At 34.1% G+C, this 22,992-nt stretch overlaps 1 protein-coding gene across 2 annotated transcripts; it reads left to right on the forward strand.

Moving 5' to 3' along the window:
* Positions 1-3,012: 3,012 nt before the first annotated feature.
* LOC116118871 lies at positions 3,013-4,651 on the forward strand. 2 transcript variants are annotated; one of them, XM_031404830.1, is made up of 4 exons: positions 3,013-3,170; positions 3,766-3,897; positions 4,067-4,248; positions 4,472-4,651. In XM_031404830.1, exons 1-4 carry the CDS (start codon positions 3,096-3,098, stop codon positions 4,524-4,526), a joined length of 444 nt encoding a protein of 147 aa, XP_031260690.1. In that variant the 5' UTR covers positions 3,013-3,095; the 3' UTR covers positions 4,527-4,651. The 2 variants fall into 2 exon arrangements, with proteins under 2 accessions (XP_031260690.1, XP_031260689.1); XM_031404829.1 differs by having other exon boundaries at positions 4,067-4,240.
* Positions 4,652-22,992: the final 18,341 nt, after the last annotated feature.

The following is a 22,992-nucleotide window of genomic DNA, read 5'->3' on the forward strand; positions in this document are numbered from 1 at the left end:
GAAAATTATGTTATATAATTAAACCAGATCACGATGATCCACTGTTCTTTTAAAATAATTTTCACTTTAATTAACTAGATCTATCAGCTTCAGGAATTATATATAAATTTTCCTAAATTTATCCCAAAGTTTCATATTTCAAACGTCATTGATACGTAATTAAATTGAGGATGATGCATTGAATGATATAACATCGGTTATACGATGACATTTGAGTACGAAATTTGGTATAAGTTTTTGGATGAGTAATTACTCATATTTAAATTTCTTTTAATAGTAAACCCTAGAGTATTCGGCCTTTTTTTCTGACCATCGTTGGTTTCAAAAGTATTACTTAACCCCCATGTTTCGGCCTTTTTAAGTGAGCCCCCTTGGTTTAAAAAATATTATTAATTCACTTCAAATTTATCAACAATTTCATCAAGTTAACCTCCAAAAAACTCAACACTGTTAGACTACGACTGCTTAGTCTCTCTTTCAAGAACAATGCTTGTGTCTGTCAGGTTGTGGAGGAATGGGACTACTCATGAGCTGCACAGAGAGGGAACTAATTGAAGAGTATGATTTTCTGCCTTTTTCTACGTTATGGTTCTTATGCGTGTCCCTTGTTTGTTGTTTTGCAGGAATGCTACTCTTGGTGCTCCAGTTTCCTTATCTCTGGAACATTATGGACTCATCCCTTTTCACTTCCCTCTTGGGTGGACTGGTACTTGAGGCGGATGGACTTTTGCGAGTCATGCTGTCTACGGAGCCTGAAATCTTTGTTGCTGATATCATTCACCGTGCAATGTTTGCTAATTATTTGTTATGTTTGGGGCTTTTGGTGGTTGGTCTTTGTGTATAGATTGTGCAAATTGTTTTACTGTTTCGCAAGACCTACCTTGTTTGTGATGCTGGTCTGCTTATGTTTACGCTTCATCGAGACTAGCTCGTTTTTTCATAGGGATTGTAAATCCTTGACACTTTTTGTTCATGTTTTTTGCTTGGTCCTTGGGCATGTCCGGGGCACCCGACTCTCCAAGGGACCTCCCTTGTGGTCTCATTCTTTTATTCTTTATAATATTACCTTTTTACCCAAAAAAAAAAAAAAAAAAAAAAAAAACTCCAAAAAACCCTATTTTAATTACAGGATTATTCTCGAATAGATCTGCTAACTTGTAGAGCATTAATATAATGTTTTAAATTTCTTTCTTAGCTACTAACTGAATAACTATTTATTTATGTTTCCACTTTGAGAGATCAACAAAACCAAAAGCAAAAAAATAATATTAAGTTTGTAAAACAAAATCCAAATGCATACATACTAGAACGCTCGGAAGAGAGAGAGAGAAAGAGAGAGAGTGAAACCCGTGAGGAAAACTTGGAGGCATTAATAAAACACAACTGAACATAGTTTGACACCTTCCTTTGAAACTTTCGATGGTGTCTCGATCACGAGTTGATTCCTTTCTTACAACTTAACCCCACCACCAAAACCCCTACCCTTCTGCGCACAAACAGTTTCTAAATGTCCCCACTCTTCTTTCATTTCTATATGCTCCTTCTATACCTTTCATCTCCTTTTTACTGTTAAGTGCCTTTTCAAGTTTCCAGGCAAACACCATTAGACAATTTATACTATGATATATTTATATAAAGCATCCATGTTGCATGCTTTGTTGCTATTAATAAGTTGTCAGAGACCCAGATTCCAATTTTCATGTGTGGATTTCAGTAGTTTTCCTTACTATAAATTAAATCATTATATTCATTCAAATATTTTTTTAAAACTGAAAAGATAACTTGATGTGATAGGTCCGTCCGTATATACCAATACAATTTGTTGTGAGCGAGCTGGCTGCACTTGATGCCAATTCACATGTGATAACTCTGATTTCAATTTTGTTGAAATTAGAGAATGTAAAGTACTGGAGAATTTTAAATGAAATAAAAAGAATAAATGAGAGAGTTTACGGAGAAATGTTTTGTTTCCTTTTTTCGGAAAAGGGATTATATGAATTGTCGAAATTTTCAAAGTGGAAAATCATATATTGGTGGTGTGGTGTTCAATACTAACTTTGATTTGAATTTACTATAATATTTCCCCTAACTTTGATCTTAAATGGACTAGGAATAATAATTTATTTTATAATTAACCTCTTTTGGCCATGAAAATTAACCTATTACATACAAAATCATGATTTCCTTTTCTTGCATAAAGTTTATTTTTTATTTTAATTCTTTTTAGAACTTTACAGAGTACTTCGTAACATGTATATTCAACAATATATAAAATCCTATTAATTAGTATTATTTATTCACAACTAGCTTCAAATTGGATAAAGATCTAAAGTTATGCAACTAAATTCGATTTAACCATAATCGATAATTGGACTGATCAATCTAATTTACTTTTCTTAAGATAAATGAAACAAATACATGCTATAAGGTTGATTTTCAACTGCACGTAATTGGATCCATTGATTGCCCCCTATTCCTTATATATTAAGCATAGTTAATTACCACTGACAAATGAATCAAGATTAAATATTCACAACCTTTTTGGCTGCCTATACTAGTACTAAATCAGTGCATGAAATAATCCTAATTAATTACGTACTCTCATCGGCACTCAAGTATTCTCTAGTAATTAAAAGTAAATGAGGTAGGACATGATCGAATATTTAGAATCAATAATATACATTCTTCAAACGCCATGTAACTTTTAAATATTCCTCTTAGTTTTGTCTGGGGAAGCAAATCGGATACTCATGCTATTCAATGTTTGGGAGCTAAGGTGCTGGCTAGACTGTCATTCAAGTATCAACTGCCATAGCAAATTCGTAAAAGTTAATAAAACAAAATCTCACGTTCACTTCGTCATAAAGGAGTGTTTGGGTAATGACCACTTTTCATTTTTAAATAAAATAATAATAAAAATAATTATAAACATATAAAGCCAACAGAAAGAAAAGATATTTCTCGCAAGTTACTGTTAGAATGTAATGGAATTTAATTTGCACATCACATTGTAATTCCTTGCCACAAACTGCTATTTAAGCAGCTATTGATGAGCCAAGTTGAAGGGTGAGCGACAAATTAAGCTGAGAGAAGCCATGGTTTCTAGAGAGCAAAAGAAGGCAGTCATGTGTAAGAAGCAGCTGCAACTGCTTCGTTCTAACTCCCATACGGTAATTCTCTGCCTACCTGCAATGAGATGCTGTGTCCTTGGCTTGTTATTGTTCTCTATCTTTCTCTTTAAACAAAATTGTACCTGGGACAAAATTGAAAACCTAGTTATTATATTTCATACCATCTTTGCTTCTTCCTCTTTCTCTTAACTGGCGCTTGATCTCTACTCTTCATGATATGATAGAAATTCCACTTTGAATTTTGTTGCATTCATTTGTTAAAGGATTTTAATTTTTAGCATTTTGGTGTAGAAACTTCTTCTTCTTCAGAAGATAATGATACATTTTCAGCATTCATTGCTATTATTTCATTTGTTTAAAGCCTCTTTGAAACTTTCTATTCATTTCTTCCCTTATCTTTGTATACTTATTAATTTCTAGATCATGACTCAACTTGAACCTTCAGTGTGCTTCTTGTTTTATAACTTTCTGATTGTTACAAAAAATATATTGGAATTCTGTACAAGCTAAAAGTAAACCCTTGTATAGCTTTGCGAAATTTTTAATTGGCCTCTAATTGACTAATTTAGTGAAGTTCATGAATGTAGTCTAATTGTTGCCTGGATTTTATTTTACTTTTTTCTCACGTATGCAGAATAGTACAAAAACCTCAGTTGTCTTAGACCCATCAAAGTACATACCAGAGCTCAAGCAGAAGGAAGAAAAAAAGAATCAAGACATTACCATGGCACAAGTTTCTAGTACTAGTCAAAATCCTTCGCAAATGGTACATATTAACTAAATTATCTACACATTTATTAACCAAAAATGATGATTTGGAAAAGCTCTAGTTATGATCTTTTGTGTTGGACTAATATAACGTTGAATCTTTATCTACAAGTTTAAAGCTTTAAGGTGAGATGATCATTTAATTGAGGTTTTTGTCTATATATCAGCAACTTCGAGTAGAAGCACAGGAAAAGAGCTTTTCTATTAAGATATTCACTGAAAGTAGTTGCCGTGGGTTGCTTGTATTCATATTGGAAGCTTTTGAAGATCTGGGTCTTGTTGTGCTTCATGCTAGGGTTTCCTGTTCAGACAATTTTCTTTTAGAAGCAATCGGAACAATAGTAAGCAAGTGAATATTCTCTACAAAAATTATTCATATTTGTACTAACATACGATCGTAATTTCTCTCTCTTTTTCTCGAAATATACACAAATTTATTATTTATTTTGTATACACACACTTATATATATATATATGCAAGTGGATATTTTCTAAAAAAATTATTCATATTTGTACTAACATATTTCTAGAAATATGCATGTGTTTAAAATCAAAAGTTGAACATGTCGCAGGAGAATAAAGAAGATGAGCCGGTCGATGCTGAAAAGATTGAACAAGCTCTGCTGAAAGCTTTCCGAAAATGGAGTGAAGTTAATTAGTGAGCAGTAATTTATAATGAAATAACTACACTGATGTAGAAACCTTTTCTTTTCGTTCTTTGTTTAGTTATATATCTTTTTATTTTTATCTCTTCCCAGTGTTTAATTATATGAACTAAACTATGTGATTAGCATAGTTAATTTGTTTATCAAACATGAGGTTGATGATGATTGCAAATATTCTGGACAGATCCAAATCCAATTACATACTAATTAGCATGATTGGAATACTATAAAGACGAAGAATTTGGTATTATATGCAATGGAAAAAAAAACAGTTGTAAAAAAACACCTTAACATCGATCGTTATCACTCATTCCTTTGCAGTCCCTTCGTACGCTACCACAAGTACACCTGTTTAGTGGGTGAAATGTGGTTCTCAATGTTGAAGAAGGCACTTGAATACTTCTTGGCCTAACATCCACAACCCAAGATATGGAATATTCATATTTGTCAAACTTATGAGTTGTGTGTATACACATCAATTCTGCGTGCACACAGGTTGTCAGACTTATGTCTTGGCTTGGTTTTTTTCAAGAGTGTGTGCACAATAGTTTGTGCTTACACTCTCACTTCAGGTATTTGTAACCCAACACAAGTTACATGTCTGATAAAGGGAAAAAGATATTGGTTATCTTTGTCTCTTACTTTTTAGGACATTTTTTTTTTTTTTTTCAAATGTCACAATATGCTTAGGTGGTCTCAGGGAATAAAGTTATTTTTCTTGATTTATTTTGTAGTCCAAACAAAAAGAATGAATATTTTCCTTATTTGGACAAACATGGGTCAGCCCCTTGTTGGCTGATGTGGCACTACATTGTTGAGTAAGAAACCTTTCATTATATAACACTTTTTCTTGCATGAATGAATCTAACCTTATGATCTATTATTTCATTCTTACTCTGAATTTCTTAGAGTATTATTTCTCTTAAGGTTCAAGGTTCATTTTCCATTTTGCGTCAAAACCTCACCATATCAAAAATAGACTTGATGGCTCTTGGAACATGGTTCCTTTGATGATGCTGGTGTGTGGCGTCTTTACTTGAAGCTTGGTTTCACAAGCTGTTCTCGATGTGAAGAAGATCCGAAGAAGTTGCTATACGTTAAGGATTGTGTAAAGTTGAACAGGGAGTTCTTTTTACTATAACTTAGATCAACTTTGAACACTATCTGGTATTGTGTTTTTAACTTAGTGGATTGCTTTGATTTGGGCAAGGTCCCATGGATGTAGGCTAAAAGTGGATTTAGTCAAATCATGTATATGGTTGTGTTCTTTACTTTCTGCACTTGTGTTTGATGTGGTTAAAAACCAGAAATGTCTTAATCTACTTGGTAAATATTCTGCTGTACTTTTAAATGGGCAATCCAAAACCAAAGTGGTTTAACCAATCCCCAACAAGTGGTCTCAGAGCTAGTTCTGATAAGTTACTTCAGTAGATCCTTACCCATTTTACTTGTTTTTATGTGCATCTGAGTGGTTTGGTTTTTGGACAAAGTCTGGTCGTGTCATGTTTTTATTTCAGATCTGCTGTTTATTTGTGTGTGCACTACTGTTTACTGTGTTAACATATGTCTGATTGTTTTTCGTCATGAGTTTCTTCACTAAAGGTGGATCTGCTCATAGACCTCCTCTGTTAGAAGGACCTAACTATTACATATGGAGACCTAAGATGCGTGCCTTCCTTAAGTCTATAGATGAAAGAGTCTAGTCCATAGTTGTGAATGGTTGGACAACCCCAGTTATTATTGAAAACGAAGTGTTTAGACCAAAACCTGTTACTAGTTGGACTGCTAATGAAATAACTCTAGCTAACTATAACTCTGAAGCCTTTCATTCTCTTTTTAATGCTGTTAATGTGAACCAAATGAAAGTCATAGCTAATTGTGAGCTTGCTAAAGATGTTTGGGATAAACTTCAAGTCTAGAATGAGGGAACTAGTACCGTGAAACAAAAATAGGCTTAGAAGGCTTGTGGCTGATTTTGAGAATTTAAACATGGAAGAGGATGAGACTATAATTGATTTTTATGATAAAGTTTGTGATATTTCTAATGAATTTTTTACTTTGGGAAGAACATATTTGGTAGCGTGCCAAATGCTCCAAATTAATAACCTCGCCAACCTAATTACTAAATTGCATATAGGGTAAGCAATGGTCGATCCCACAGGGAATGATTCGATTTAAATACTATGTTCTAACCAAAAAAACACAACGAAAACAACAGAAAAATAAAATAAAATCATAAATAGTAAACATGACAACAGTGATGAAAGGGGGTTGTAATCAATGCAAACTAAATTGATACAAATAAATCTCCAATGGTAGAAAATATTAGGTTAAAGACACCCAGTTCTCGATTCAAGATCCACCTAAACATGCATTGGACATGAACTAACCGTAACATTATTCTATCTCGTTATTGTGGAACTACTGACCCTAGGAAACAACAAGCTCTGTTACTCAAATTTTCCCTTAATTTTCACTACTGAAATAAGCTCTTTAAGTAGATCCTAACCCTTGAACAACCTAGAATAAGCTCTCTAAGTTTAATTCAATGGCAGCCTTAAGAATTAGGAAAATAGATCAATCCAAGCAACAATCACGCATGATCGGATTATTTAACTTAGGTTATGTTATTCAAGATGACAGACTGAAAACTTGTCCGTAATCATCTATCATCATGTGTTACTCATTGAATAGAAAGAGGACAATTACGTATCATAATTCCTAATTCTTATAGATAAAATTTTGATTAAACAACTTAGCAGGCCATTACTAAATCACTCAAACAAGAATCATAAACAATTAAAACAGAATAGCATAAACAATTCCAATAAGAACGAAATTAAGAACAATGTTACTGAAGTTAAGTTACACCAATGAAATGAATTTAGGCTTCAAAATCCCTTTGAACTGAAGAAGAAAGATCAGTCTCACATCTTGACATAGAAAGTAAAAACTAAGAAAAAAACCAAACTGCCACCCTCCCTCCTTTAACCTAACAACTCATAAATACATAATGTGTTTTTTTTCCTAATTCTACCCCAGGAATCATGGAAATTACTTTCCTAGACGTTTCCTAAAAGATAGACTTCCAAAACTATCAAAATCTTATCAGATATGAAAAACATAATTCGTCTCCAACTTGCACCAGGATTCTTGCAATGAAAGAGAACTTTTCTGGGCTCGGTCACTTCATAAAAGTTGTAATCCTAGATGTGTAGATGAATCTGGGCTTTTGAATCACCTGATTTTGATATCTGAAGCTCTAGTTAGGCCCATTTGAAGACTCAATACTCAACCAGGAAATCTTTCTATGACTAGGATTCCAGGTCCGGTTTTGCAACAACTAATGATGGCCCAAACGAACTCGGATTCTCTCCTATAATACTTCCTGGAAAGCTCGATTCATCTACTTTACTTTTTCTGAAGAACACTTTTGCAATCGAGAAATCAACTCCTTGAAAAACCTGAAAAACACAGTACTGGTCAGAATAACAAAAAATATGGAATTTCCTAATCTTTTCTCAATTATTTCATAAAGTCTATCTAAATATGCCAAACCTACAAAATTAACTCTAATAAACTCAACTAGGCATAAAACATAATGAAAAACATAATATGGAAGGAATAAAAATATATAAATTACACTCTTATTAGTATTCTAATGCTGAACTTGTCAAGAAAGTTCTTTGCTCTATGGAGGTTTATGTCAAAGGTCACTAACATTGAAGAATGTCGATATTTGGATGCTATGGACATTGATGAACTCATTGGCTCTCTCCAAACCTATGAGCTAAATCTACAACGATGGAAAAAATAGAAACCAAGCACAGGTTTGACTCTCAAACACAAGGTTGATTCTGATCCTTTTGATGATTGTGGTTTAAGTTCATTGGATGATGAAAATTGTGCTTTACTTACAAAGAATTTTGCAAAGTTTTTTAAGAAAAACATGAAAAGCCTCATATTAGTGGTTATGGCTGAAAATCTTTTGTAAAAAAGCCTTATGACCATCAAAACCCTGGTACCTTCACAAATTTTTTTTCAAAAGTTTAAGAAATGAAAAATAAAGGTATCAAGTGTTTTGAATGTAAGGGTTTTGGGCACATACAATCTGAGTGTGCTAACATACTAAAAAAGAAGAAAGGTAAAGCCATGACTGCCAGTTTAAGTGAGAGTGAGCATGATGAGAGTGATGATGATGATTCGGGTAATTATGAGAATGTTTTAGCCTTCATTGTGAATTAAAAAGATGGTAAGAGTGACATTTCAGATGACACTAAAGATGTCTATGCCTAGCAACAAGAAGCATATGATAAGATGTATGACCAATGGCTAAAGGCTATGAAAAAGTTGCAATCTCTTGGTATTGAGAATGCTTCCTTGTTGAAACAAAAGAAATCCTTATCCGAAAAGATTGTTGTCCTTACTACTGAACTAACTGAGGCCTAGGCCATCATTGATAAGTTGAATGCAGGATCTCTTAAGTTGGATGAAGTGCTTTGTTAAGGAAAATATTTTAGAGATCGATATGGTTTGGGATTTAGTCCTGGTGCTAGCATATTGAAAGCTGGTGCTAATGTGCTTGTGAAAGCTACCAGAACTCCTGTTGAAGAAACTGCTGTGAGATAGGTTACAAAGGTATCAAAATTCATTCCTATTTGTCATTTTTGTAATAGGAAAGGTCAGACCCAAATGCTTCAGGTTCATTGCTTATTTGAAGAAAATTTTTAAAAACCATAGTTTTGTTGCTAATGTAAATCATAATGTTAACAATAGTTTTTCTTCTAAAAAGGTTTGGAAACCGAAAGCTAATGTGAATTGTTTTGTGTCTCATACTTTTTTGCTTGCATTTCAAAATGATCTTTGGTATCTAGACAGTGGTTGTTCAAGACATATGACAGGTAATAATTCTCTCTTGACTGAACTTGTATCGGTTAATAGTGGACATGTCACTTATGGAGATGAAAAGAAAGGTAAAATTCTTGTCAAAGGATCAATTGTGCTTCCTGATTTTCCTGTTTTGAAAGATGTCTTACTTGTTGATGGTTTGAAAGCTAACTTGATTAGTATTAGTCAAATTTGTGACAAAGATTTTTTAGTTCAATTTTCAAAGGACAAGTGTCAAATCTTGAATGGTAAAGGTGTTTCTCTACTTAAGAAAAAAAGGTCAAATGACAATTGTTACTTGCTTTCTAACCGTGTGTCCTATTTCAGTTCTAAAACAGATTCCACAAATTTGTGGCACAAGAAACTTGGTCATATGAACTTCAAGGACTTAGTAAGACTCTCAAAGAAGGAAGTAGTTAAAAGACTACCAAAACTTGAACTTCCAAAAGGTAATGTGTGTGGTCCATGTCAACATGGTAAGCAAACCAGGATATCTCATAAAACTTTGTCTAATCTTAATACCTCATGTGTTTTGGAATTGGTCCATATGGATCTAATGAGTCCTATGCAAATCAGGAGTCTGGGAGATAAGAGGTATGTGTTTGTTTGTGTTGATGATTTTTCAAGGTATGCTTAGGTTGATTTTGTGTGTGAGAAATCTGATTCATTCAATGCTTTTTAGAAATTGGCTAGAAGGTTTCTTGTTGAGAAGAGTTCAAATATTGTGAGAATTAGGAGTGATCATGGAAAGGAATTTGAGAATGTTGATTTTACTAACTTTTGTGAATTGTAAGGCATATTTCATGAATTTTCAGCACCAAAAACACCTCAACAAAATGGTGTTATGGAAAGAAAAAATAGAATGCTTCAAGAGATGGCTAGGGTAATGCTTGATGCCAAAAAGCTTCTTATAAGACTTTGGGCAGAAGCCATTAACACGACATGTCATATTTCCAATAGAGTTTTACCTCAGAAAAGGTACTGTTCAAACTCCCTATGAGATGTGGAAGGGTAAGAAACCTAATCCCTCTTACTTTCACGTGTTTGGATGCAATGTTACATCTTGAATGATAAAGAGAATCTAGGTAAATTTGATTCTAAGAGTGATGAAGGAATTTTTATTGGATATTCTTCCAAGAGCTGTGCATTTAGGATCTATAACACGCGTTCTGAAAAAGTCTTAGAATCCATTAATGTTGTGTTTAGTGATGCATAATATTTTTCAGAGTATTCTCAAGAATGTAAAATTCAAGACATATCTGGTCCTCGTGTACCCATACAAGATGGTGTGAACACTATTGAATCTCCTGAACCTAAACCTTCGGCAAATGTGTTGTCATCTATTACGGGTGCTAAAACAATGGGACTTGCTCCAAGCAAAGAATTATCTGCTGATTCATCATTGCAAAATGAGGAGATAGAGTTTCTTGTTGATCTTTTTGATGAAAACCTTCAAAGGAGAAATCAAAGAAGAAAAGATCCACCAACATGGGTTCAAAAAGCTCATCCACCTTCAACCATGATTAGAGATCCAAATGAGGTAATGGTTACAAGAAGGAGAAGACAAAATGAAATTAACCATCTTTGTTATGTGTCTCTTGCAGGACCTAAGAATGCCAAACAAGCTTTGGAAGATGAAAATTGGATTGAAGCAATGCAAGAAGAACTAGAACAATTTGAAAGGAATGGCGTGTTGATGCTTGCACCAAGACCAGAGGGAATCAACATAATAGGTACCAAATGGGTTTTCAAAAATAAAACTGATGAGTTTGGTAATGTTGTCAGGAACAAAGCTAGGCTTGTAGCTTAAGGATATACTCAAGTTGAGGGAATCGACTTTGATGAAACCTTCACCTCTGCTGCTCGACTTGAATCAATCCGCTTGCTACTTTTTGTTGCCTACTACCTCAAGATCAAATTTTTCCAAATGGATGTCAAAAGCGCATTCTTGAATGGAATGCTCACTGAAGAAGTGTATGTTGAACAACCAATTGGCTTTCAAGACCCCACAAGCCTGATCCTGTATTCAGATTGAAGAAAACTCTCTATGGTTTAAAACAAGCCCCACAGGCTTGGTATGAGAGGCTGACAACTTTTCTTCTTGAGCATAACTATAAATGAGGTAATGCTGATAAAACCCTCTTTATCAAGCGTGCTAACAATGAAATTAGGTGTGCACAAATTTATGTTGATGATATTGTGTTTGGTTTTACATCTCATTCACATGCACTAGAATTCATTAACTTGATGAAAAATGAGTTTGATATGAGTATGGCGATAAGAGCTTGAAAATACATATTTTTTTAGTGATTCAATTGGATTATTTGAGGAAAAATGCGTTTTTATTGTGAAATTTGAGTTAATTATTTCATAAATACCTTTTATGGGATCACAGAGTGTATTTTGAGTATTGTTAGGTTAAAATTGATATATGAATGGAGAAAAAGGATGTCAATGGAATTCGTGACAAGTAGGAACAAACGGTGCAAGAATCAGAGTTGAAACGAGAAAGTTGTGACATGTTGAGGATGAGACGTAAAACTTGGAAATTTGTCAAGATGAGCATGCTTCGATGTTTGGATCATAACTTGAGCTGTAGAAATCAGAATTCAATGATTCTTGTGGTGTTGTAAAGATTATTAAGAGAGCTACAAAGTTCAAGTTGGTGACTTTGCCAAATTTGGAAGATTCCAGACTCGTGGGACAGAAATAACGATCACTACAGCTACCATTTATGTCACCGCAGCGATGGATCACGGGCCTGTTTGGGTTATTATATTCTCCTAGTCTGAATATGAATGGTTTGAGCATTTAATTCTTTCCTAATTAACCTCCAAACCCTAGTACTATAAGTAAGGGTCTTTAATTAGTTTTTAGGGAGATTAGAGAAGGAGAAAGGGTGGCTACTATCTTCGAGATTGGAATTCCTATAGTTCTCGTTTGCCAATTAGAGAAGTTTTTCTATTTTTTTTTCTCTTGAACTCATGTTTGTTAATACAATGGTTGTTTTTATTACTACAATTATGAACTAAATCCCTTTTCTAGGGCTAAAGATATAGCCCAATTTATGAATATTTGTTGACGTTATTGTTGTTGATTTTAATTGAGCATTAATTCTAGGTTTTATTATTGTGTGTAATGCTTTCAATTCTTTTGGATCCGAGAGTTGACTAGTATCATGGGTTGGGTTGGGTTGAGATCAAGAGATGAAACCTGATTAGTTTAAGGTAATAAAACCATAAATTGAGTGAATGCTAGAGATACGTTACCGCGATCTATAAGGCTCTAGTAAATTCCATAAAACTTAATAATCTCTTGGCTCCTAAATCCAACTTGGAGATATTTTAGGTTGTTGCTTAAGGGTTAATTTGCTAATTGTTTAAGAGAAAGTTAGTGGCATATTAGGGAGTTTGGCCTTTAGAATAAGTTTAATTAGGTTAACAATAATTGTCAATACATAGGATTAAATTGGTGTGAAATCTGTGCCCTAGGTTTAGTCTTATTGATCGTTTTACCAAAGTATTCATAAAATTCTGCTTTTGTTTACTTTTTAGTATGTTTTATTTTTCATCAATTCATTCTTAAAATTTTGTTTCATCAAATAGCAATAAAATAGACTAGTTTAGTACTCGGTAGGTAGCTTTCTTGGGATTCGACACTCATTCACTCAAGCTTTACTACTTGCACGATTTCGTACACTTGCAAATAGCCTATCATATGGTAGGGGAATTGAATATGTTTCTTGGTCTTTAAATTAAACAAATGAACAATGACATGTTTGTTTCCCAATTAAAGTATGCTAGAAACATGTTGAAAAGATTTTGTCTTGAGAATGCAAAGCATGCTAGAACTCCTATGAACGCTACACTTAAATTGTCCAAAGATGAACATGGTAAAAAGGTAGACAATAAGATGTACCGACGCATGATAGGAAGTCTTCTTTACTTAATTGTGAGCTCACCTAATAGTTGCTTTAGTGTTGGTGTTTGTGCTAGGTTTCAAACTAATCCATCTGAATTGCACTTGAATGCAGTGAAAAGAATCATGAAATGTGTTTCAAGTACGTGTGATTTTGGCCTTTGGTACTCATTTGATTCTAACAGTTATTTGGTTGGATATAGTGATTCAGATTGGATAGGAAGTTTGGATGATAGGAAGAGTACTTCGGGTGGATGTTTCTAGCTTGGAAACAATCTTGTCACATGGTACAACAAGAAGTAAAATGCAATCTCCTTGTCCATGCTGAGTACATTGCCGCAAGAAGTTGTTGGACTCAAATTTTATGGTTAAACCAAATGTTTGAATGATTATGGTGTTGATCAAGATTGTGTGACAATTTTTTGTGATAACACGAGTGACATTAACATCTCTAAGAATCCAATCCAACATTCTAGGACTAAACACATTAACATTAGACATCATTTCATTAGAGAGTTAGTTAAGGAGAACATCATTGCACTTGCTCATGTGAAAAATCCCACTTGGTTGATTTATTTACAAAAAGCACTTGACTATGATACTTTTATTTTCTTGAGGAAGTCCATTGGACTACTTCAACTTGAATAGTTTTTCATTTCAGTTGATGAATAAAGCATGAACATGCTACTTTTATTTTTGTTTGTCAAGACTCCTTGATTTGTGCTAGCATTCTAATTGTCATTTATTTTCTCTTCTCTGTATGCTAACTCTGGTATGTTGTGTCCACTGAGACTCCCTCTATAACACGAACTTATTGCATCATTAGTTGACTGCCCATTCTTGTCACCATTATAAAAGAGCTACCTTGCATGAAGTGTGAAACTTGTTTTGAGTAATTTTCTGATTTATAGAGACCCCTATATTTTGCAAAATCTACCATTAAGAGGACTACCTTCTTGCAAGTGTGAAAGCTACATTTTGTTTATGTTTATGAGAGTTATTTTCCCTTTAATAAAAAAGAAAAGAAAAGAAAAATCTTTATCTTCCTTGCTGAAAAAGAAAAATGCAAAATATTGTTGGGCATGAAGGAAGGGGGAGATTCACTTGCAAAATTTTAAATTAACCAATGTGTCATTATACCCCCTTAAGGACACTTTCACGCATTAAGACAAGCTCTTGAGAATTTATCTCACTTGTGTGTGATTAAGGAAGTGTTATTTTGATTGCATAATGTTGACAACTTCCTTATGAGTTTTTGTGCCTCTCTCAGATTGAAAATTTTGATTTATTAGGATAAATTGCACAGATTGACTGTCTTGATTCTCAAAATTTATGTGAAGCATTTCATTATTTTGATTTTGGGTTTTTAAAATTTTTTCCAATAAAGTGTAGTTTTTTAAAAAATTTTGATGTTCTTTTGGGATGTTGTGTGCTCACACGATTGCATATGAACATTCATTTAGGATGGAGTTCTATTTTTGGTATAACTCTTTTCTATGCTTTAGAATCACTGCCTACTATAAATGTGTTGCCCTAATTTCTTTAGTTTTTGTGTTAGTCTTCATTTTCTAAAAACCCTATTTCGCCGCCTGTGTTCCTAGTTGTTCACTATTTTCTCTTTCTTTTTCTCTCAAAAATCTCACAGATTTTTCCTTGTTTTCACATGAATCAAGAAAGAAAGCTTTGGAGGATCCGAAAAGAGGAGAAGAATCTTTGGGAAAGGGATTCTTAGCAATGAAGAAGGCAAGATTGCGTAGTCAAATGTTGCCCAAAAACTCTACTCCTCCGGCAAATGATTCAGATTCTGAAGAGGGAATTCAAGAGAATGAATCAAATCACTCAACGTCCTCTAGTTTATCCCTTATTTCTAGTGATCACCAAAACTCGAAATGCTCACAGAAGAAGTCTGCATCTGCCTTACCTGAGAAGATGCCTGAAAAATCCTTTAAAGTCTTTTATTTTACCTGCTGCTGAGAATAGATTTAGAAGCCACATTGTCAAGAAGACAATTATGAGCGAAGCAAATGTTAGACTAGAAGATTTTGGTAAATTTCATGCTTTAATGAAAGAAAGGAATTGGTTAGGGACTGTCACTGGTTTGACTACCCTTGTCCAAACTCTTGTCTAAGAGCTTTCTACCAATTTTGGCTTTGACAATGTTTATCCAAACTTGAACAAGCATAATGATAGAGTTTACATTAGAGGACATTGAGTTTTGTTTACGAAGAATGTTGTTAGGATGCTCTTGATTTGAACAAGAGCGAAAAGAATTTTGATTTGAAAAGTTTAGACTTAGACAAAATTGTCAAAGTTGTCATTGGTGGTTCAATTGTTGTTTGGCTAAGAACTAGTGTTTTTCAGCCCGGTGTGCTCACACCATTTTATAGACTATTGTTTAAAATCTCTTTGACAAATTGGTCTCCTTCCATGCACAATTCGATTATTAGACCTGAACAAGCACAACTCTTTTATGGAATTGCTCAAAGAAAAAACATTGACCTGGATGAGTTGATTTTCACTAGTATAAGAGTTGCCACACAATTAACTCACTCTCTGTAGATTTTGTGTTTTCCTTCCTTAATCTATAAGATCATTTCCACTGACAAGCCAAAATCTTATGAAGTGGAACCTGTTTTGAAGATAAAGACTATCACCAAGAAGTATTTTAGATAGCCTATAGGCAGCTTGCCCCTATCTTCCTCAGTCGATCAAACTAGGACTAACACTTGGCAGTCCAAGCTTTTTGTTTCTGTGTAGGACTTAGAAACTTCAATGGATCTGTCCTTTAATATGTGAAGGAAATTCACATTTCTCTCTGCTCATAGATGGACAAATTGGAGGCTAATATGAAGAAGCAAAAGAAGAAAAAGACGACTATTTTGATAGAACCAACTGATTAAGATGTGGTAGCTCCTGTTCCTCTAGTTGCTCCTACTGTCACTTCTGCTTTTGCCATGCTTGATAAAGATGCTGCTCTTGAGATTCATGTTGAAGAAGAACAGGCAACTGATGAAGATAAGGAAGACACTATCGATAAGGAAGAAGAAAAACCTAGAGATGAAGATGCAGGTGCTCAAACAGATACCCCATGTACGCACTAATGATGTCTCTCAAATTCAAGATGAAGCTGTTGACACTTCCCCTACTTTGATTCTAAAAGTTCAAGTGGAGGACTCTCATGTCACCATCATTGCTCCTTCAACACGTAGAACGAAAAGGAAAGCTAGTCACTCTTCTCTATCCTCTCGAAAGTCTTCAAGACTTATGAACAAAGAGGGGGAGTAAGAAGCATGGGAGAGAGTTTATCTCAAGTTTTATTATCTTTTTTTAGCTAATTTTTTGTTATCTCTCCATGGTGAGTTTGTTACTTTGTTTCCTATTACTTTTAGTTTTTGTTGTCTCTAAACTTCTTAGTTGTCTTACCTTATTGTTTTATTTGTTTTATCTTCTAACCATGTGTTTACATTTGTGTTGTTCTGGTTATTTTTGTTTGTGTGTTTGTGTTTGTGCAAATTTGCAGGTCTTAATTGGTTGATTGAAATAGGCTTGCACTGGATCTCCTCTGTTATGTTCTTTGTTCATAAGTTTGACAAAGGGGGAAAATGTGGAATATTCATATTTTTCAAACTTATGAGTTATGTGTGTGCACATCAATTATACGTCACATAGGTTGCCAGACTTATGTCTTGGCTTGGTTCGTTTCGGGTGTGTGTGCGTAACGGTTTGTGCATACACTCTCACTTCAGAGATTTGCAACCCAATATGAGTGAAAAAGATATTGGTTATCTTTGTCTCTTGCTTTTTAGGACCTTTTTTACATATGTCACAATATACTTAGGTGGTCTTAGGAATAAAGTTATCATTCTTGATTTATTTTGTGGTCCAAACAAAAAGAAGGAATATTTTCCTTATTTGGACAAACATGGGTCAGCCCCTTGTTGGCTAATGTGGCATTATATTGTTGAGCAAGAAACCTTTCATTATATAATACTCTTACTTGCATGAATGAATATAACCTTTTGATCTATTATTTCATTCTTACTCTGAATTTCTTAGAGTATTCTTTCTCTTAAGGTTCAAGGTTCATTTTCCATTTTGCGCCAAAACCTCACCGTATCAAACAACCTCACCATATCAAACATAGACTTGATGGCTCTTGGAACATGGTTCCTTTAATGATGCTAGTGTGTGGTGTCTTTTCTTGAAGCTTGGTGTTTCACAAGCTATTCTCGGGTGTATTCCCGATGTGAAGAAGATTCGAAGAAGTTGCTGCACATTAAGGATTCAGAGTGTTGTGCTAAGTGTAAAGTTGAACAGAGAGTTATTTTTACTATAACTTAGATCAACTTTGAACGTTATATTGTAATGTGTTTTTAACTTAGTGGATTGCTTTGATCTAGATAAGGTCCCATAGATGTAGGCTAAAAGTGGATTTAGCCGAACCATATATATGACTATGTTCTTTACTTTCTGCACTTGTGTTTGATGTGTTTAGAAACCGGAAATATCTTAATCTACTTGGTAAATATTCCGCTGAACTTTAAAATGGGTAATCCAAAACCAAAGTGGTTTAACCAATCCCCAACACTAGAAAAACAAAAAGCAAGCCAAAATAATAGACAAGTACATCTCATTCTCTCTCAAACATGGAAGCTCAAAAAAGTAAAAAAATAAATAAAGTTAAGAGATCAAATAGTCATTTTAACTTCAATCTCTTGAAAATTTTTACCATTATGAATGGCTTCATTGGTTCTTTAGATGGTGTAGTCAATGGACAGAGGAAGTAACATTCAATTCTGATTTTTACTAGGTTACTTTGGCATGCACCATTTAAATAATGTTATAGAATGTATATTGTTAGCAATCTGATACGTACAACATTTAAACAACATAGTGTTATAAGTGACTTCATAAATATCACAAACTAATGTGTTAGAAAAACAATATGTAATCACAGAGATTATAATAGACTAATTCCTAAGTGTTAAGAAGAAGTTGTATGTTGGGATCTGTTTGTAATGTTTACAAGTGTGGTAATTAGGTGTAGTTTGTAACTTTTACACACTATGATCCTATGTTTATAATATGTAAAGAAGCAGCTAATATGTTGTGTTTTGTAAACAGGGCAGTATAAATTAGCTCATCTGTTTTTTGTTTTTCTAGTTAATGAGAATTCTAAATTTCCAGAACTCTTTCAACTTTACTCTTTTTTCTTCTTATTTGTTTCTTCATTGTTCCCAAAATCTTCATGGTATCAGAGCCTTAGATAGATATCTATGGTAATCCTTAGCTTTGATTCAGAAAATTCTCACTCAAAATTAGTAAAAATGAACATTGAGAGTATAAATTTCAGTATTCCAAGCAGTTCTCCTACTCTACCCACCATTTCTCTAAAATTACTAGAAAGAAATTACTCGTTTTAGAGGTCATGGATTCTACTAGCACTCACCTTGCACAAAATTGAAGTATTCGTGACTAGAGAATGTGTCCACCGATGTTTGTCTTTGAAAAATTAGATGATCTTGGACAGGCAATGAAGAAGCAATCCAAATCATTTTGTATGGAAGAAGATTAATCAATTTTTGGTAAGTTGGCTCTATTCTACAATCTCAGAAACAATATTTTGTCATTAGCTAAATGTGTCACTACCTATGAGATTTGGAACACTCTTGAACTGCATTTTCAATCTGTCTCTAAAGCTAGAACGGACCTTACATCTTCAAAATTTGTTATAAACCACCAAGAAAGATGCTAGCACTGTTAATGAATATGTGTTGCGAATGAAAGAATTAGGGGATAAATTAATTGCTAGTGGTGTTAATATAACCGATGAGGAACTTTTATTGTATATCTTAGATGGCCTTGGGCATGAATATGATTCGGTAATAGCTAATCTAACCTCAAATAGTAGCCAAACCATACTACAAGAGGCTAAATTTACATGAAGCTCTTATTGTCTCAAAGCAAGGCCAGAATGATTATAATGCAGCTTCTCAGTTCATTAATTCTGACATGTTTGATGTCACTAATTCCAGACCATACACTCAAACCTCTCATCCACAGTCATTTCCCAATATTCCTCACCAAATTCACCAAAATCAGTTAGTCAGTCCACAACAGAATTTTGTCATTCATCAGTTTCCTAGAAGTAGTACAAATTTGGGAGTTCCTAAGCTTGGTTTTAGTCCCATACAACAACAATAGTACCCACAACATCTAGCTACAAGGGATGGTTTTACTCCATTTAGTCAATATTAGGTGTATAACTCTCAACTGCTGAGTAGTAGAGGTAAAGTCAGAGGTTATTTTTGACCAAGGTTGATTTGCCAAGTATGTGGTAAAGGAGGTCATTCAACATTGCAGTGTTATCATAGGTTTGATCATGAATATCAGGGTTTTCTTAAGTCTAGCTCAGGATACAATATTGGATATGGGTATAATGTTGGACATTTTAACAATGTTAGACAGTCTACTCATTTTAACAATGTTGATAATCACAATGCTAGGTAGTTTACTCATTTTAACAATGCTAATAATCCATAGACCTTCTTGGTTGATGCTCAATCTCATGAATTAGCACAAGCTTTGTTAGCAACTAAAGTTGTGCCAGGCCAGTTTAATATCAATCCAGCTTCTACATCACACAATTCAGTAGGGACAAGTTCATTAATAATGCTAATAAAGTCTACTCATTTGAACAATGCTAATAAACCACAGACCTCTTTAGTTGATGCTCAATCTCATGAATTAACACAAGCTTTGTTAGCAACGTTGTGCCATGCCAATTCAATAACAATCTAGCTCCTACATCATACAATTTAGCAGGGAAAAGTGCTCCATTTAATTCTCAAGTTGGATATTCTGGAGTTATGTTTCTAATCCACAAAATTCTCACAATTCTGGGTATCTTCAACAGTTTAAGTATGGTAAATCTCTAGTTTTTGATGGAGAACAACAGACCTCACAACAGCACCCTGCTTTAACTTCTATTGGCATATCTATTGCTACTCCACACATTGTAAAGGATCAGACATGGTATGTGGATTTTGAAGCCGCAGACCATATGACCTCTGATCTAAAAAATCTGGTGACTTAGGACAACCACAGAGGAGCAATGGTTTAAGTAGGAAATGGCCAAATAGTTCTAGTTTCACACACAAGTGTGCCCTTTTTAAACTCAAACACTTCCTCTAGAGTTCTATTTCTCAAAAAATATGCTATGTGTACCTCATATTGCTAAGAATTTATTAAGCATATCTCAAATTACATAAGACAATGGTGTGATAGTTGAATTTCACTTCGACCATTATCTTGTAAAGGATAAGTGGACCACAGAGATATTGCTCCAACGATCTTTAAAAGATGGCCTATATCAGCTGCAAGTTTCTCTGCCCACTATTGCATCTACTTCTAGTCCTAATGCATCTTGTGATGTTGCTGCTACTTCTAGTTTCAGTATTAGTGATTGTAGTTTTAATAAAGCTTTCGTTTCACAAAAATCTGATATAGCTCTTAGTTTGAAAAAACTGTGGCATGCTAGATTGGGCCATCCACAAGTCAAAACTCTTAAGAGAGTGATGAATAAGGTTCATGTAATTGGTTCCTTTGATAATTACATCTTTTGTGAATCCTATCAATTCGACAAGTTATCTCAAATTTCTTTTCCAAAGTCTATTTCCAAAACTACAAAACCACCTGAGTTGGTCTACTCTGATCTATGAGGTCCTACACCTGTGAGCTTTTTTGAGGGCTTTAAATATTACATGTTATTTGTAGATTATTATAGTAGATACATGTGGATATACCCCCTAAAGTTAAATCTGAAGCATTCAAGGTGTTTGCTCATTTTCATAGTTTTTCTGAAAAACAATTAGATGCTAAGCTCAAGTATTTGCAAATTGATTGGAGAGGAGAGTTTAGATCCTTTACTGGATATCTATAGTAGCATGGTATTGGTTTTAGCCACCCTTGTCCCTATCTATACCAACAAAATGGTAGAATAGAAAGAAGACGTAAGACCATCACTAAATTTGGTTTGACTTTATTGGCACATGCTAGTATGCCATTATGTCTTTGGTGGTAAGCCTTCAATACAAAAGTGTACATTGTAAATAAACTAGCCTCATTTGCTTTAGAGGATGTCTCACCTTATCAAAAATTGTATCAAAAGGAACCTAAGTATATTGCCCTAAAAGTCTTTGGTTGTTGCAGTTACTCCTTCATAAGACCTTACTAAAAACATAAACTATCCTATCATACTAAGCAATGTGTTTTATTGGGTATAGCTCAGCTCATAAAGAGTATAAATGTCTCCTATAGGAAAGATTTACACTGCAAAGCAAGCAAAATTCAATGAAGTAGTGTTTCCCTACAAGATTGGTTTTAACTGTTTTTTGTTTAAAGAATTTGGACAGGGTTGAATTTTTACTCTAACATTGAAGGTTTACATTCCTCTTAGGACTTATCTCATTGTTTGGACTCTAATATAGGAAGGGTAGTGAATTTTGGTGCTATTGTTATGGATTCTTCTCCATCTTGTACTGATGCTGTTGAATAGAATTTTTTCATGCAAGTACTTGTCCTGATAACCAAATCCTTTTCCTGTACTCCCTAACTTACTAGGAGCTATTGGTCTCCTGAACCAAGGATAGTCAGTAGAAATTCTATTTCACCATTAAGGAACTCTAATATAGCTGAATTACCTCTTAGTTCTGCTGATGTAACAAATTTAGCTCAAGTTGTGTCAAATTCTAGTTCAAATCAAGGTTTCTTACCCACGATCAGGTTCATTCTTCTGGAATCCAATTAGAAATAGTACTACCTATTCAATAGAACAATTCTATCACCAATGATCAACCTGTGGTTACTAGATCAAAGTCTCAGTCTCAACACCCTATCGGTCAGGCTATATTACCAATTTGTGTATTTTGCCTGAACCAAAAACTTCTACAGAAGCTGTAACAATTCCAAAGTGGAAAACAACTATGAATAGGGAGTTTGAGGCTCTCTTGAAGAACAAAACCTTGGAACTGGTACCCTTTACTTTAGACATGCATGTTGTAGGCTGTAAATAGGTCTTTAAGACTAAATTGAAAACTAATGGCACTCCCCAAAAGTATAAGACAAGGTTAATTACCAAGGGGTTTCAGCAAACCCCTGGATTAGATTATTTTGACACATGTTCACCAGTGATTAAACTAGCAGCTATCAGAATTATGCTTTCTCTTACTGTCCATATCCATTAGGAAGTTTAGCAAATTGACATCAACAATGCATTTGTGAATAGGGAGCTTATAGAGACAGTGTTTATGATGCAACTTGAAGGCTTTATTGATTAGCTTAAATCCAAACATGTCTATAAGCTTCATAAGGCTTTTTATGGCTGAAAGTAAGCTCTAAGAGTCTGGCTTGAAAAATTAAAAGCCGCTCTTATTGACCAGGTTTCCAAGGCAGTGTTTCTGATACAAGTTTGTTTTTTTTAAAGAAAGAAACTTAGGTAATTTACCTATTGTGAATGTAGATGACATTCTCATTACTGGGAATGACTCTACACTAATTGAACAGATTGTTACAGAATTTAAACAGTAGGATTGCTCTAAAAACTCTAGGTGTTCTTAAGTATT

This window comes from Pistacia vera, unplaced genomic scaffold, assembly GCF_008641045.1.
Source record: "Pistacia vera cultivar Batoury unplaced genomic scaffold, PisVer_v2 Contig861, whole genome shotgun sequence".
Lineage (NCBI taxonomy): Eukaryota > Viridiplantae > Streptophyta > Magnoliopsida > Sapindales > Anacardiaceae > Pistacia > Pistacia vera.

Bases quoted from the DNA above. Each gene is read 5' to 3' on its own strand.
- LOC116118871 (XM_031404829.1), top strand. From the start codon at position 3,096: ATGGTTTCTAGAGAGCAAAAGAAGGCAGTCATGTGTAAGAAGCAGCTG. The intron at 3,171-3,765 runs GTAATTCTCTGC...TCACGTATGCAG, and splicing joins TTCGTTCTAACTCCCATACG to AATAGTACAAAAACCTCAGT. The intron at 3,898-4,066 runs GTACATATTAAC...TCTATATATCAG, and splicing joins GTCAAAATCCTTCGCAAATG to CAACTTCGAGTAGAAGCACA.